General features: G+C 36.0%; 1 protein-coding gene across 3 annotated transcripts in view; it reads right to left on the reverse strand.

The window, feature by feature from the left end:
* ccser2a (coiled-coil serine-rich protein 2a) overlaps positions 1-14,143 on the reverse strand; it is a 55,945-nt gene that overhangs the window by 19,516 nt on the left and 22,286 nt on the right. For all 3 annotated transcript variants that reach the window (XM_084392793.1, XM_084392795.1, XM_084392794.1), the window contains exons 5-6: positions 5,419-5,518; positions 2,126-2,231 (exon numbers count right to left, since the gene is read on the reverse strand). In XM_084392793.1, the coding sequence (XP_084248919.1) occupies positions 2,126-2,231; positions 5,419-5,518 (206 nt within the window). The remainder of the gene's footprint in view (positions 1-2,125; positions 2,232-5,418; positions 5,519-14,143) is intronic.

A 14,143-nucleotide genomic window follows, 5' to 3' on the forward strand; every position in this document is an offset into this window, starting at 1 on the left:
TTGGTCTCATCAGCAACAACGATGAGACTGCCTATAGGGAGGAGATCAAGCACCTGGCCACATGGTGCACCGAAAATAACCAGCTCCTCAACACCACCAAAACGAAGGAGCTCATCGTGGACTTCAGGAAAGTGTCAAGAGGCACACACGACACCATCCACATCAATGGAATGGCTGTTGAGCGTGTCTCCAGTTTCAAGTTCCTGGGGATCCACATCTCGGCGGACATGACCTGGACAACCAACACCTCCAGCCTGGTCAAGAAGGCTCACCAGCGCCTTTTCTTCCTGAGGACACTGAGGAAGAATCAGCTTTCCTCCACTATCCTGGTGAACTTCTATCGCTGCGCAATAGAAAGCATCCTGACCAACTGTGCTACAGTGTGGTATGGGAGCTGTTCTGTTGCAGAGCGCAAGGCACTGCAGAGGGTGGTGAAAACCGCCCAGCGCATCACTGGGACTCCACTACCTGCCATCGAGCACATCCAGAGGAAACGCTGTCTGCATCGAGCTCGCAGCATCCTTAAGGACTCCTCTCACCCAGCCCACAGACTGTTTTCTCTCCTGCCCTCCGGCAGGCGTTTCAGGTGCCTCCGGACCAGGACCAGCAGACTAAAGAACAGTTTTTTCCCCAGAGCTGTCTCTTTATTAAACTCTAACCCTCATTGATCCCACTCCCCTCATATACTGATTGACTCTCCTCTCCCTCCTCACACCTGCCTCCATTTTGTTATTTGCAATACTATAATGTTCATTTGCACTGCTGACTTTTATTACAGTAACAACTGTTTACATATGCATCTTGCACTACTACCTTGACTGGAATATGCTCAATTTGCACTGCCGACTGTTTATTTACAGTACCGACTGTTTATATATACATTGCAATATCGTACCTTAACTGTAATATGCAATTACTTTCCACTGCACTTTCACTCGGATAGCTTCTGTTCAAACTTTATTTGCACTACTTTAAATCCATTGTTATACTGCTCATTAGCCTAACTTATACATATATCTATTTGTTAAATTCTGTTATAGTAACAGCCATCTGTATATATATTCATAGTACATATCTATCTGTAAAATTCTGTTTATAGTAACAGCCATCTGTATATTATATTCAGTACATATCTATCTGTAAACATCTGTTTATAGTAATAGCCATCTGTATATTATTATATTCAGTACATATCTAGCTGTAAACTCTGTTCACAGTAATAGTTATCTGTATATTATATTCATAGGACAATCTATCTGTAAATTTTTGTTTATAATAGTATTCAACTCTATATTTATTCAGTACATACCCATGTTCTGCACTTATGGAACCACTGTATATCCTGCACTTGCTGCTATTGCACTTCTGGTTAGACCTAAACTGCATTTCGTTGCCTTGTACCTGTACTTGTGTAATGACAATAAAGTTGAATCTAATCTAATCTAATCTATTCAGTGTTCAGGAACTTGGCTCATTCAGTCATGGCGAGGGCATTAGGATGAAGTTGAACAGATACCAAAAGTGACATTTATGCTACAAAAGTTTTCTATAAATGCTGTTCTTTTGAACTTCTGAAGGATCATGTGACACTGAAGACTGCTGAAAATTCAGCTTTGCCATCACTTGTTTGTGATTTGTGTGCAATTCACAGCCTGTTAATTAAAGATGGTGGAACACAAACTACAATGGACCTGACATAAAATAACCAGCACAGGTGTATCAAAGGCATGGCAGCAAAAAATAATAATAATTATTAAATCAATAAATAATAATAATATAAAAATAAAATTATCCTTAATTATCCACCCTTTATTAGGCTCAGAGAGAAGGTGAAAAAATGATCATAGAAAAAAAAAAAATATGATTAAATTACATTAACAAAATAATGTTTTTTGATGCAAAAAAACTATAGTATGAATGGACCTCAAGACAGAAAAAAAAATTATTAAAAGAGATTTAATCAGGGTTTGAAATTAACTTTTTTAACCCACCGGCCAATTTGGCTACTAAATATTTAAGAACTTCTAGTAGCCAAGAAAATGAATGTATGAAATCAAATTTATATATATATATATATATATATAAATTTGTATACTAGCCACTGACGTGAAACACCTGCATTCACCTGTTGTCATTATGAGCATGATCCATTCCACTCCATCTCTGCTGTCTCCTCCTCCATTGAGCCGGCCGGCCCCCCCTCTCAGAGCGCTCAAAGTGGGCCATCCCATCTGCATGCACAGAGGGATCAATAGCAGTCAATGACAAATAAACAAACACATTGAACAAACCCAACTCACTTTTAAACACACTTATACATTCAGTTAGTCTCCTAGACATACTCCGAAACAAACACACACTTCTTGAAAAAAGAAGGTCATCTTTCTTTGGGAAGTTGAGCAGGGTCCTTCCGAACGCAGAGCTCTTTAGAGTTTCGATACACAGCACTCACACTGCCTGAGGCGAGATATCAGGGCAAACTCAAACTAAAACACTCGCATACAAAATCACATGCACTCCCTCAATCTTTCTATACACTTCTCACACAGCACAGAATAAGACAGCAAGCAGAACAGACAGAAAACTAAGCTCCAAAACAGACCTGCTACATTCCTCTTGTCCTTGCTGTCCGGTTCACTGCCAGAGCCTCAAAAACAGACTAAAAAAAACTCACTCGCACGAATACAAATAACCTTGTTTTGACTAACACGTCCAAAAGAAAAGAAAAAGGTTGAAATATTGTTGGACAAGGTTCCCAAGGTTAAAAATTCCAAAGTTGTTTGATGTATAACTAAAGTATGTATAAAACTTTGAAAAAGTGTCAAACTACCTACGAATTTCTCAGTGGCCACCCGAGAATCTGCAAATCCAAATAACTTTTCCGCCCTGTTGGAACGAGGTTGTGTGTATGAGTTTGTGAGTTCTGGGAACTCCCTAGGAGCTTTGACCAGAAACAGACACACAGCTGTAATTCCCTGAGCCGAGGGGCCTTCTGAAGAGAAGAAGAACTGGCGGTGGCGTTTTCAGCCAGGACGAAACACAGCCCTCGGGCAGAGCCTTCCCTCTGGTCTCGGGAAGCAGTGTCAAAACAGCAGGCCTTCCTGCCTGCCAAGCAGACAGATCGACCATGGAAGGAATGAAGGAGACAGAAAGACAGGGAGGGGAGAGAAAGGGGGAGGGGGCCTGAAGTCATCTATTCCCTCCTCTGGCTCTGTAACCCTCCTCACATGACTGCAGGGCATGATGCCCGAGGCTAAAAATACAGCACACACACACACACAGCGGTGTAAAACTGATTCCTGCTGATGGCGCAGGTCAAAATACTGGATATAAACATGACAAAACACACACACACACACAAAAAAGTTAAAAAAGATGCTCAAAAGTAGTATCTTTTAACATCAGACAAACATCTGACAGAATGGTGCTGTAACAGGAAGGGCTTGTGCGTGTCATTCCTGTACACAGAGGATGCAATCATACATTTGAATAAAGTGTATGTATGAAGCCTTTTGTTTGCCATCTCTAGTATGGAATTTATCAACGTATACAAGAATCTGCAGAACCCATAACCACCCTGTGACCTCACTAACACACTCTAAAAATCACACTCTGAGACTGAAGGGAAAAGGAAGTGAGCTCAACAAAAGGACGATCTCTTCCAAAACTGAGAGTTCATGAGACGGAAGATTGAGGACATTTATTCAGTGTTTTTGGCAGGGGTTGTCTCCAGTAGCAACTAATTCACGATAGGCTAGTAACATAAGCACTACTGTATATAATAGAATTAAAGTATTTAAAGTTATATACACTAGTCAAATGTTTAAGTTTTTTTTTAAATGTCTTTGGTAAGTCTATTATGCTCACCAATGGCTGCATTTATTTGATAAAAAACAACAACAGTAAAACAGTAATATTGTGACATATGATTACAATTTAAAATAATTATTTTCTATTTTTAAATTGTAATTAATTTCTGTAATGGTAAAGCAGCATTTTTTGCAGCCATTACTCCAGTCTTCAGTGTCATGTGATCCTTCACAAATAATTCTAATATGCTGATATAGTGTTCAAAAAAAATATTATCATTATTAATGTTGAAAACAACAGTGCTGCTTAATAATTCTTAATATTCAATTAATTCTTAATCTTTTGTAACATTACAAATGTCTTAAGTGTCACTTGTGAACAATTTAATCCCCATATCCTTGCTGAATGAAAGAATTCAGCATTTAAAAAATAAATTGCACTAATAACAAATACAATTTAGCAAATGTAATAAATTCTTTATTTTGACAGTTGAAATGACTAGTCAAGCAGTGACAGCAATGGCCCTTTCAGTGCAACATGCTCTACTTAATCTGAAACCTCTGTAGACATTTGTTAACATTTTCTCATTTTGATCATTATACATGCATTTTATGACCTCAAATTCAGAGACTACATGAAATATTTATACATTTAAAAATTCATGTAACAGCAGTATTAAATTAACAGCACAAAAGGTAAATAAAAATGGAGAAACACTTCAAATACTTGCACATCTATATGAAATCATTATTTTAACATTATTTTAGGTTATTTTAACAAAGATATGTAATTGTTTAACTTACCATACTTTCTAAAGCTTTTTAACTCATAATTCATCTATCAAACATCTCAAAAAACATGAACAAAGCTCCAAACCACCAGCAATCGTGTAATAAATAATAATAAAAAAGCCCTTCTCTCACTGTCTTAAAAAAATTATATATATATATATATATATATATATATATATATATATATATATATATATATATATATATATATATATATATATATATATATATATATGCTGAAAATCATGTCAAAAGTCATGTTGTCAGATCACTATAACAATTTACATTCCTCAAAACAAATAATTAAAATACAAAATGATATACTGTATTCAACCCCACAGAATCCCTTCATCAATTTGAATGAATTAAAAACACATACTAAGCTGCAGGAAACTCAACTTAGAAAAGTAATTCACATTCGAAGATGTGATCAATCAACAATGATTAAACCTAATCAGCAATCATTATCTATGCAAATTGAAAATGAATTAATAGATCAAGATAAATCCAATGCAGATATTACAAATTTAATTCAGAATGACTATTGTGGTTATAAAGGTAAATAGATGTTGGTCATTCCATGCGCTGGGGTTGAAAAGAATGAGAGAGACTTTCATTTAGTCATTTATTAGCCATATCTACAAGTTTTGAGAAAACAGTGATGCAGACATGATTCTATTAATCATTTTCATTTCTGTAATCACTTTAGACATCAAATAGTGGGCAAAAGGCAAATTTTGGCTTAGTGAATGAAAACTGGTTATGCTACAGTGCTCAATTACACTGTCTGTCTGTGTGCGTGTGTGTGTGTACTAACCATTGTGTAAGGCCCCGTCTTCTGGCAGATCAACATCAAGCATGAGGTCATCATCTTCCAGGTCACATGAGCCAGTGTTATCAAAGTTGTTCAGAATGTCCTGTGCATGAGAAAAGAACAATAGAGAGAAATAGAGATGGAAACCTGCATTACATTTTTCAAAAAAATACAACTGTGGTAATACATTCATACCATTTATGTAAGGACGATCACATAAAGGAAAGGGGATACACAGACACTGGAAGCGAAGCGAAACATGAATAGAAAACATTCACTCAACATGAAGTGTATATATAACCGTGGACTTCTCGGGCCACCTGATTATTTGAAAATGCAAAAGCATAACAAGGTGAAATTCAATACACCTCAACAAAACCTCAATTTGTCCTCAGCCTGAAACGTCCTCTTTCATTTTTCTGTCTGTGAGGCAGACGCAAAAGTGGGCAGTTATCAGCTATTGGGGCGCTTTTTAATGCATTTTAAAGAGATTCTGAACACTGAGTCTGGCGCAGAGAGTTCAAAAGAAAATAAGCTCTTTGAAGGAAGTTGTTCTCCACATTTCTGTGTGTTAAAATATTGTTAAGAAATACCATAAAACAAGGCCTCACGGCTCAGCCTTGATTTGAACCCAGCAAAGAAATGACTCTGATGTAAGTCATCTTAAAAGAGTCTTTCTCAAGAAACGCTCTGAATTGATTTCAAGGTTGAGAGTAAAATTTGAGAGCATCTTACAGAGGTGGAACCAATTGAAGGGATATTTCGTTCATTTAATTCATCATTTCCAAAACGTAGGCCTGCTAGTTGAAATACTGCATATTACTGTCATTTGTCTATGGTCATTTAATCACTTGTGTACAACATGGAGAGCGAAATTGCTTGGTGATACATTTACATAAATTAAACACTCTCGTGGAAGTAGGACGTCTTGAAAACAATTGTTTTGTTTTTTAATTAGTTACTTGACATTTAACAAATACTTAATGTTGCATTAATTGCAGGGACATTTACTATAAATCATTGCAGGGTTAAGTGTCTCGTTGAAGGGCACAATGCTGGTAATGAATCTCGGTAACACTTAACACTTAAATGGTTTATGCCCCACTTTGGTTCATACTTGTGCCCTTTGTGTTGCCAGCAACTATACAACTTATTCTCTATATTCCTAGTCTTCTGATGTTAAACAGACTAAAATCAAATCATTACTGATAATCTTCCAATCCAGTGGGCTGTTAAGCTGGCAGATCACTGAGTCACTGGGTTGAACTCTAGAACCAAATCAGTCAGCAGATTCATTAAAAAAAAGATTTTACTCCAAGGAATGATTCATTCAAAGACACTGCTACATAAAGGTAGTAAGGTACACTATGTAACTTTTATGTTCAAATTAATAAATCAATAGTTCATCAAACATTCTTCAAAAACGTGAAACGTGTTTTTATCTACGGTAAGCCTATTATAAGCATTTATATTTTAGACCTGGGATGGTTTTTGAGAGAAACTGCGTACATACGTCACTCACCCGTGCGTGTCTACAGTAACTTCTTCAGTCAGCTTGAGATCCTTTCCATCTAAACTGGTTATATCTTTTAAGCCTAGTAGTGAATGTTTTATGAGAAGTAGAGTAACCATATTCATCCACACTGTCACGCAGAGCCGAAGCACCACCAAAACAATGTTCTTCGGCAAAATGCATGCAGTTTAGGGTTTTTTTTAGCTGCTAAAGGGCCAAAAGTTACATAGTGTACCTTTAAAGGGTAACTTTTGGGTATAAAGTGTTTTAATTCGACAATATATGGTGTAAAAACGTCTGAGTGCTGCCCTCTTCAGGTTGAACGGTGGCTACTGCAGTTGAATTTTCCTATTGGATGTTTGCGGTACTACGTGACGTAAGCAGGTTCCAGCTCACCACGCTCTTGGATGAGCTAGCGTAGATTTATCTGTATGTAGTACAGTGGTCAGGGTGTAGGTGTAGTGTATTTTGCTGGATTTTTCCACATAGCTGCAAAATATGAAAATGCCTATAGAGAGCGCGCGCTATTGACATCAACTCGATAAAACTCATCAGATGCATGTACTTTACGTCGTCTTGTGACCCTGTGAGTCACTCTCCATTTTAGAGAGTCTGACAGCAGGTCTCAGGTGCACGCCCTCCCGCTCACTCACGGTTCGTCCCCTCTATCTCCGCTGGGGTCTGCCCACTTTTCTAGCATTTTTCAAATATTGGCAGTGGGTGGAGTCAGGCTCTGACCAGGGGTTTAGTTACCCTTTAAAGGTGAAGTATGTAGTATAGTATGTAGTTTCTGCAACACTAGTGGCACTTAGCATAATTAAAAAAAATAAAGCAGATTTTTAAACAGTCGACAAATGCCCCTTTCGCATGCTGCCCCTCGCCCAACTCAAACATCCCAAACACAGCTCTTTCATGTGCTTGTGAAGGCATGTCTCAAATAAAAAGTTTAACATATTAGGAATACTTTTAGCTGTGTTGCTTTGTGTCTAGTGCTGGGCGGTATACCGGTTCATACCGAATACCGGTGTTTATTCTTGTTATGATATGAATTTATGTACCGCGATACCGGTATATGTCGCTTAACGTTCGGAACACTGTTTGAGACGGTCCCTTTTCACTGTTGCACTGTGGTGAGGGTACAGCTGTATGTGTTACTAAGCGTGATGGTGAAGATGGATAGGTTAAACTATAATTGATAGCTGTCAAATTATATTACAGTGTTTCCCATTCATTGGTTCACAATATCAACACTGCCCGCCACAAATAGATTTTCCAAAAGGCTTTGACATCATGGAATAAACAATAGTACTGCATGTTTCAAAGTCAAAACACGCCGCGGGTGTTTTTATATGAATGTAGCTTTGAAGGGAACTGACTGTCTTTAGAAAAGTTTCGATGCTATTTTCATTGAATCTTTCTTTATCTTTCCTGATAAAGCAGCATTTATGAGCGCTGTGCTGCTTTGTGTACAGCCGTTACCGGGGAAACCACTGTTTCTGACGTGCCTAAAGCGCCTCCTGCTGGCACCTCGTTGTAAACAGTATCATTTTGTGGGGCCTTGCAAAACTGTATTAATACTAGTGTGGAGTTTTTCTACAATATTTACTCATAACAGTAAAATAGGGCATTCTAAGTCAATCTACTGCAGTATTTCCTCTCTCAATCAGTAGAAAATGTGGTTAACACCCAGTCATGGTCAAAAAAAAAAACTTCATATACCTTGAAACCGGTATAATTTTTTATATATAAAATATAAAAACCGGTATAATACCGTGATGTACATTTTTAAAACATCTTATTGCATTCGGAACACATGCAATGATTGGATGGACAATGATTTATTGTCCCGAGACTTCCACAGAAGTCTTTATTTATTTTTTTATATATTTAGGCCACTTTAATTATTGATTGCTATCAAATTTGTGAAGAGACATTCAACCAGTTTGGGGTGTAATTAATTACTAAGTATTCTAATTACTGTAATTTAATTACTTTTTCCTTGATAAAGTAAGGTATTGGATTACTCTTAATTTTTCCGTAATTTAATTAGTTATTTCTGATGTAATTGCATTAAATACTGTATAGACTTTATAACAATTCTATATAAAACAAAAGTGGATTTAACATCAAATTGTAATGTTAAAAAGCATGTTTTCAATGTAACTTTCTCCCTTTACACACTTTGGTCAGTTCAAGAATAATTTATGCAATTGTATATCATTTATTTGAAAGAATCAAAAGTGCAGTTTTGTATCTGTCCTTTTATTGTTCAACTGGTCAAGGTTAATATGGGATTTAGAAAGTAATTAGTAATAAATAATCCAATACTTTTTAGAGAGAGCAATTAGTACAGTAGTCTAATTACACTGTTGAAGATGTAATTAGTAACAAGTAATTAATCACTTTTTAGAGTAACTTACCCAACATTACTTTTAACCAGTATTGCCCATCATTAACTGTCTAAAGTGGGCTAGAGCGAAGTCAAGATTTTCATAGACTGATAAAAAAAAAAATTTGTAGAAGCAATTTTCCCTCTATCTTCCCTGACATTTCTAGTAAATTTCACAAACAATTACAAAAACCAGAAAGTAACACATTGAATTAAACATGAAAATTCTGAAATAGAAACACTGAAATGAAAAAGTAGCCAGGAAATTCTTCAAAAATTATTAATTTGTGTTCCATGGAAGAGATAAATGATGTTTAGAGTAAATTATGACACAATTTTCATTTTGGCTGAACTCTCCCTTAAAGCTATGTTAAATTCATTGGCTTTTCTAAATGGGGGACTTTATTGCCTTGCAAAAAAAAAAAAAAAAAAAAAAAATTAGTACAATATGAAAGTTTCTGTATAATGTTCCATATTTCATATTCAGCAGGCAGCTGGGGAAAGAACCACAGTACAAATACTTTCAGCATACTTTAGAAAACACTATCAATCATGCAAATGTGATACATTCACAGAACAAAACGTCTCTTCAAGTCATCAAAGTTGACAAGATGTTCTCCATTCCCATCCATCAAATAAATATGCACTTAAACAGAGGCAGGCCCCTCTCCTGGACATTAATACACATATTGTACACACCATACCGTCTTACAAGTGTCTACAAAGTGTATTCAAAGCAGCCAGAGTTTATACATTTTAGTTCACCTACATACACAGTCTCTCAGGTTCCCTTCGCTCTGAATCTCTCCATGTATTATGGGCTTAGTCACGGCAGGTTGCTTCAGAGGAAATGACATTTCACTGCGCAGGGCGGCAGCTTAGACACGCAGCCCAAGCCCCATCAGCACTCTCCTCCTGCGCTGGAAGAGCCGGAATAACGCACCCCATTTCACATAGGCCTGTGCGAATCAGCCGGGAAGATCGGATTAAAGATCCCTTCAGAACCAGACCGATTCAGGCAGAACATTTAAGAAAGGTCCTATCAGACAAGCCCAGAATCCTGATCACATTTCACACAATCTGAGCGTTGAGCTCAGGAGTGAAACATCATATTTGGGGGATCAAAAGGAATGTGTTTGAATTACTGAACAATATTACATCCAGGACAAAATTACTCAGACATCTACAAAAGTTCTTTGAACAGAGCCAAACTTTCAATGGTGATTTAGAAAAGAGGTCAATATGCATGGGGTTCAAATATTTAAATTTAAATGATATTCTTTCTTAATAAGTTTATATATATATATAAACTTATTAAGAAAGAAGATCATTTAAATTTAAATATGTGTATGTATGTATGTATGCATGTATGTATGTATGTATGTATGTATGTATGTGTGTGTGTGTGTGTGTGTGTGTGTGTGTAAACATGGTAAAATGTAAAATATTTAAATAAACTGTTACCCATGTTTTATGATTAATTACAGTTTTTTACGATTGCTATGACAGATTTTTCAATACTTAACAATTTTGCAAAACTCTTAACACAGTTAGCACTACATCCGCCTGTGTAAGCTATACTATTAACACATTTCTTGTTGCTTTAACACAAAATGCATACAATTAACACATTTTAAATGCTTGAACTTCTTTTACACACAAGCTCAAACAAGACCAAAACAATGGATTTTTACTGCCAAATTTACCAATGCTTTAACACTGTATGTCAGAACAGAGAACACCATGTTCTAAACCTAACCTTACAGGCTAAAGGTAAACAGCTGCTTATATTGTGAATTGAAACAAATTTATCCCCTGTATTTTATTCTATTGCTACTGAGAAACAGCTGATTGAATTATGCAAATATATAAAATCACAGCTGATTCCCATCTAGGAAACACACTCAGGTGTTGAGGTTCTTTCAATCGCATGACCATATGCGTACATTCTATAAAGCACTCTGAGATGGGTCTTTTTTTATTGAATTTCTGCAGCAAAACACCTAAACTCAACAAAACAAAAATGTAGAGAGGCTTCAAAAGAAACGGCAGTGCAAAACACAATCTATGATCAATACAATATACTGTCTGTTGTATAAGGGCAGACCTGACACATATAAAATAATGCAGTTTCTTTAATTCCATCTGATGTTAGTGTTTTTATGACATTGTGCTACGATTGACTTGTCCATTTGCGATTGACCATTCACAACTTTTGACAGTGGAAACGGTAAAAACTGTGTACAGTACCGCTCAGTGAAAATGAGCCATAATTGTCTACAACATTCTAAAATTTGCCATTTAATGAGACATGTAAGCTATGTATCATTTCTTTTGCAAGGACTCTATTATTTTTCCAGTCATAGACCAGCGCTCAAGCACTGACTAGAATCCAGCGCTGACAAGAATCAGCATTCACGTGCTCAAAAATGTGTTTCGCACTGACAACAATCCGGTGGTGGCTAGAATCCAGCGCTGACTAGAATCACGCAGCGGAGGAATGGAAAGTTGACAAGCCATTAAAAAGTATTGACTTAAGAACCACAAATATTTTCAATAAATCATGTTCCCATTCACTCCGGCGACGAATTTTAAAATTAAACAAAGTAAATTCTATTTAGGTAAAAACTTTTAGCCTACATTTTTAGGCATTAACTAATGCCAATGCCTAATGCCAAAATGTTTTCTTTGTTGACCAAGTAATTTAAGTAATTTTACTGGCATTATTGTTAACTCGCAAGACTGTAAGGAGAAAATGACAATTTGATGGATAATTTAAATATATTCTGTAATCACATTTTGGTAATGTATTAATTCCGCCGTCACATCTGAGCGCGAAACGCTGCTTGGATAGTTTCAAGATAGTTAAAAATAATTAATAATACAATAATAATTTAATTGTTCATATGTCTTTATTCTTGTTAGAAGATTATTATGAACACAAATTAATCATGTTGTAATTGTATTAATTATACCATTGATGAAAACAAGCTGATACCAAGGTATTTTAGGCCAACAATTCTAACATAATTTAACAATTCTAAAATAAACAAAATGTTTTTAAATGTTGGCTTTATTATTATTTATTTTTAATATAGGCCTAATATTTATTAATTTATTTGTCTATTTTAGTTAACATTTTTACATTTAACATTAATAATCAGACATTTAACATCAAACAAGAATTGTACAACAATTTTAAATGTCTACTCATCTGTCCATTTTAAAATGATTTACCGGTATTCATTAACATTTTTATGTTTTAATTAAATTGATTTATGCTATTCCTTATTCTTTCGGTTTATAAGGTGTCACAACAAATCCTGCATTCCTAGTCTTCCATACATAATAGCCTCTGAGACATTTAGTCACTTATCAGTTCAAAATCATATTCCACAAACAATGCATTTAAAAAAAGATTTGTCCACTTTTGCGCGGGCAAATACACTATCATAAAAACAAGATCAGGCTGCTGATTCTTGCTTTTCCAACAACATATCTCCTTGAGCAGGGATTCAGCCAGGTCATCTACATGCAGTCTAAGTACCGCAATCGCTTGGATTTGCATGCCTCAGGGCAGGCGCACTACGGCTGAAACTAATGTATCTACAACCCGCAGAAAAACATCAAGCACAGGGCTCACACAAATTTTCTAATCAATTTTGAAAGTTCGAATTCGAGGGGCCGTTCACATATCGCGTTTTATGTGCGTGCAAATTCGTTATTTCAAATGTAGTCGCAAAGTAAGCACGCTCATAATGGAAGGGAAGCGGTCGGTTGAAAACATCTCAACTTTTCAGAATGCCGCAAGCGCACAGCAGGACCTGGATAATGGATAGGGGGCGCTGGCCCAAAAAAGGTTGAGAACCACTGCCCTAGTATCTAACCCGTAACCCCAACTCGGGGTTTGCGGCAAAAATTCCTCTGAAATTAATCAAATATTCCCAAAATTCAAGATACTATATAGGGCAAAAAATGTGCCTGTATGAGTTTTTGTTTTAATATTTATTATAGCCTATATTTATATGGTTATAACTCAGGATATAGAGTGCTGTTTTCCGGAACATCTTGGAAACGTGATAGCATATTGATTTTATTAACAGTGCAGAGCTAAAAAATCTATGGCGTCTGAAAGTTGTGTAAATGCACGTTTTTGACCAACTTTTCCACTTTTGATGTTATTATAATGTGAATTACTATTGTAGCAATTAAATATTCGTTTACTTATCACCAAAGTTCACTCTATTTGGCTGTAGATCATTAAACCTAATGCTGACTTACATAGTAGGAAAAAAATACTATGGAAGTCAACTGGTACATCAACTGTCTGGTTACCAAATAATATTATACCACTATAATAACATTTGCTGCTGAATTATCCACTGACGTCATTTATGAAAGCATTTTAATGAAACGAGAGAGCGCGTCCATGGTGATAGAAGAGATGTGCGCTGTATAATGCGTTGCTATTGACGACGGTCATATAATTGAATGTGTGCTTTTAAAAAAGTGCATAGAGCTGCTAATTTTATTTGTTGTTTGTTGATTTCCAAATATAAAACTTGTTAAAATGTTTTCAGTGTGCGCTGAGCGTTCAGACTGTTGCAAAGGCCGCCTTTGGTGGTTGCGTACTTGTGTGAAAAGGCTCTCAAAAGCCATTAGGAATTGCAGGTCTCAAAGAGATTAAGCAAAATAAGAAAGAGTCATTAAACCAGTTAGCTTAATAAATTGAGAGCCGATTAGAGATGTTAAATATTTATAAAAAATTAAACAAATCCTGTTTACAGTCTTAGTAATGTCAGCAAATGATAAAGCGTAAACAACGC

The sequence above is a fragment of the Rutilus rutilus genome (genome assembly GCF_951802725.1).
Source record: "Rutilus rutilus genome assembly, chromosome: 21".
Classification (NCBI taxonomy): domain Eukaryota; kingdom Metazoa; phylum Chordata; class Actinopteri; order Cypriniformes; family Leuciscidae; genus Rutilus; species Rutilus rutilus.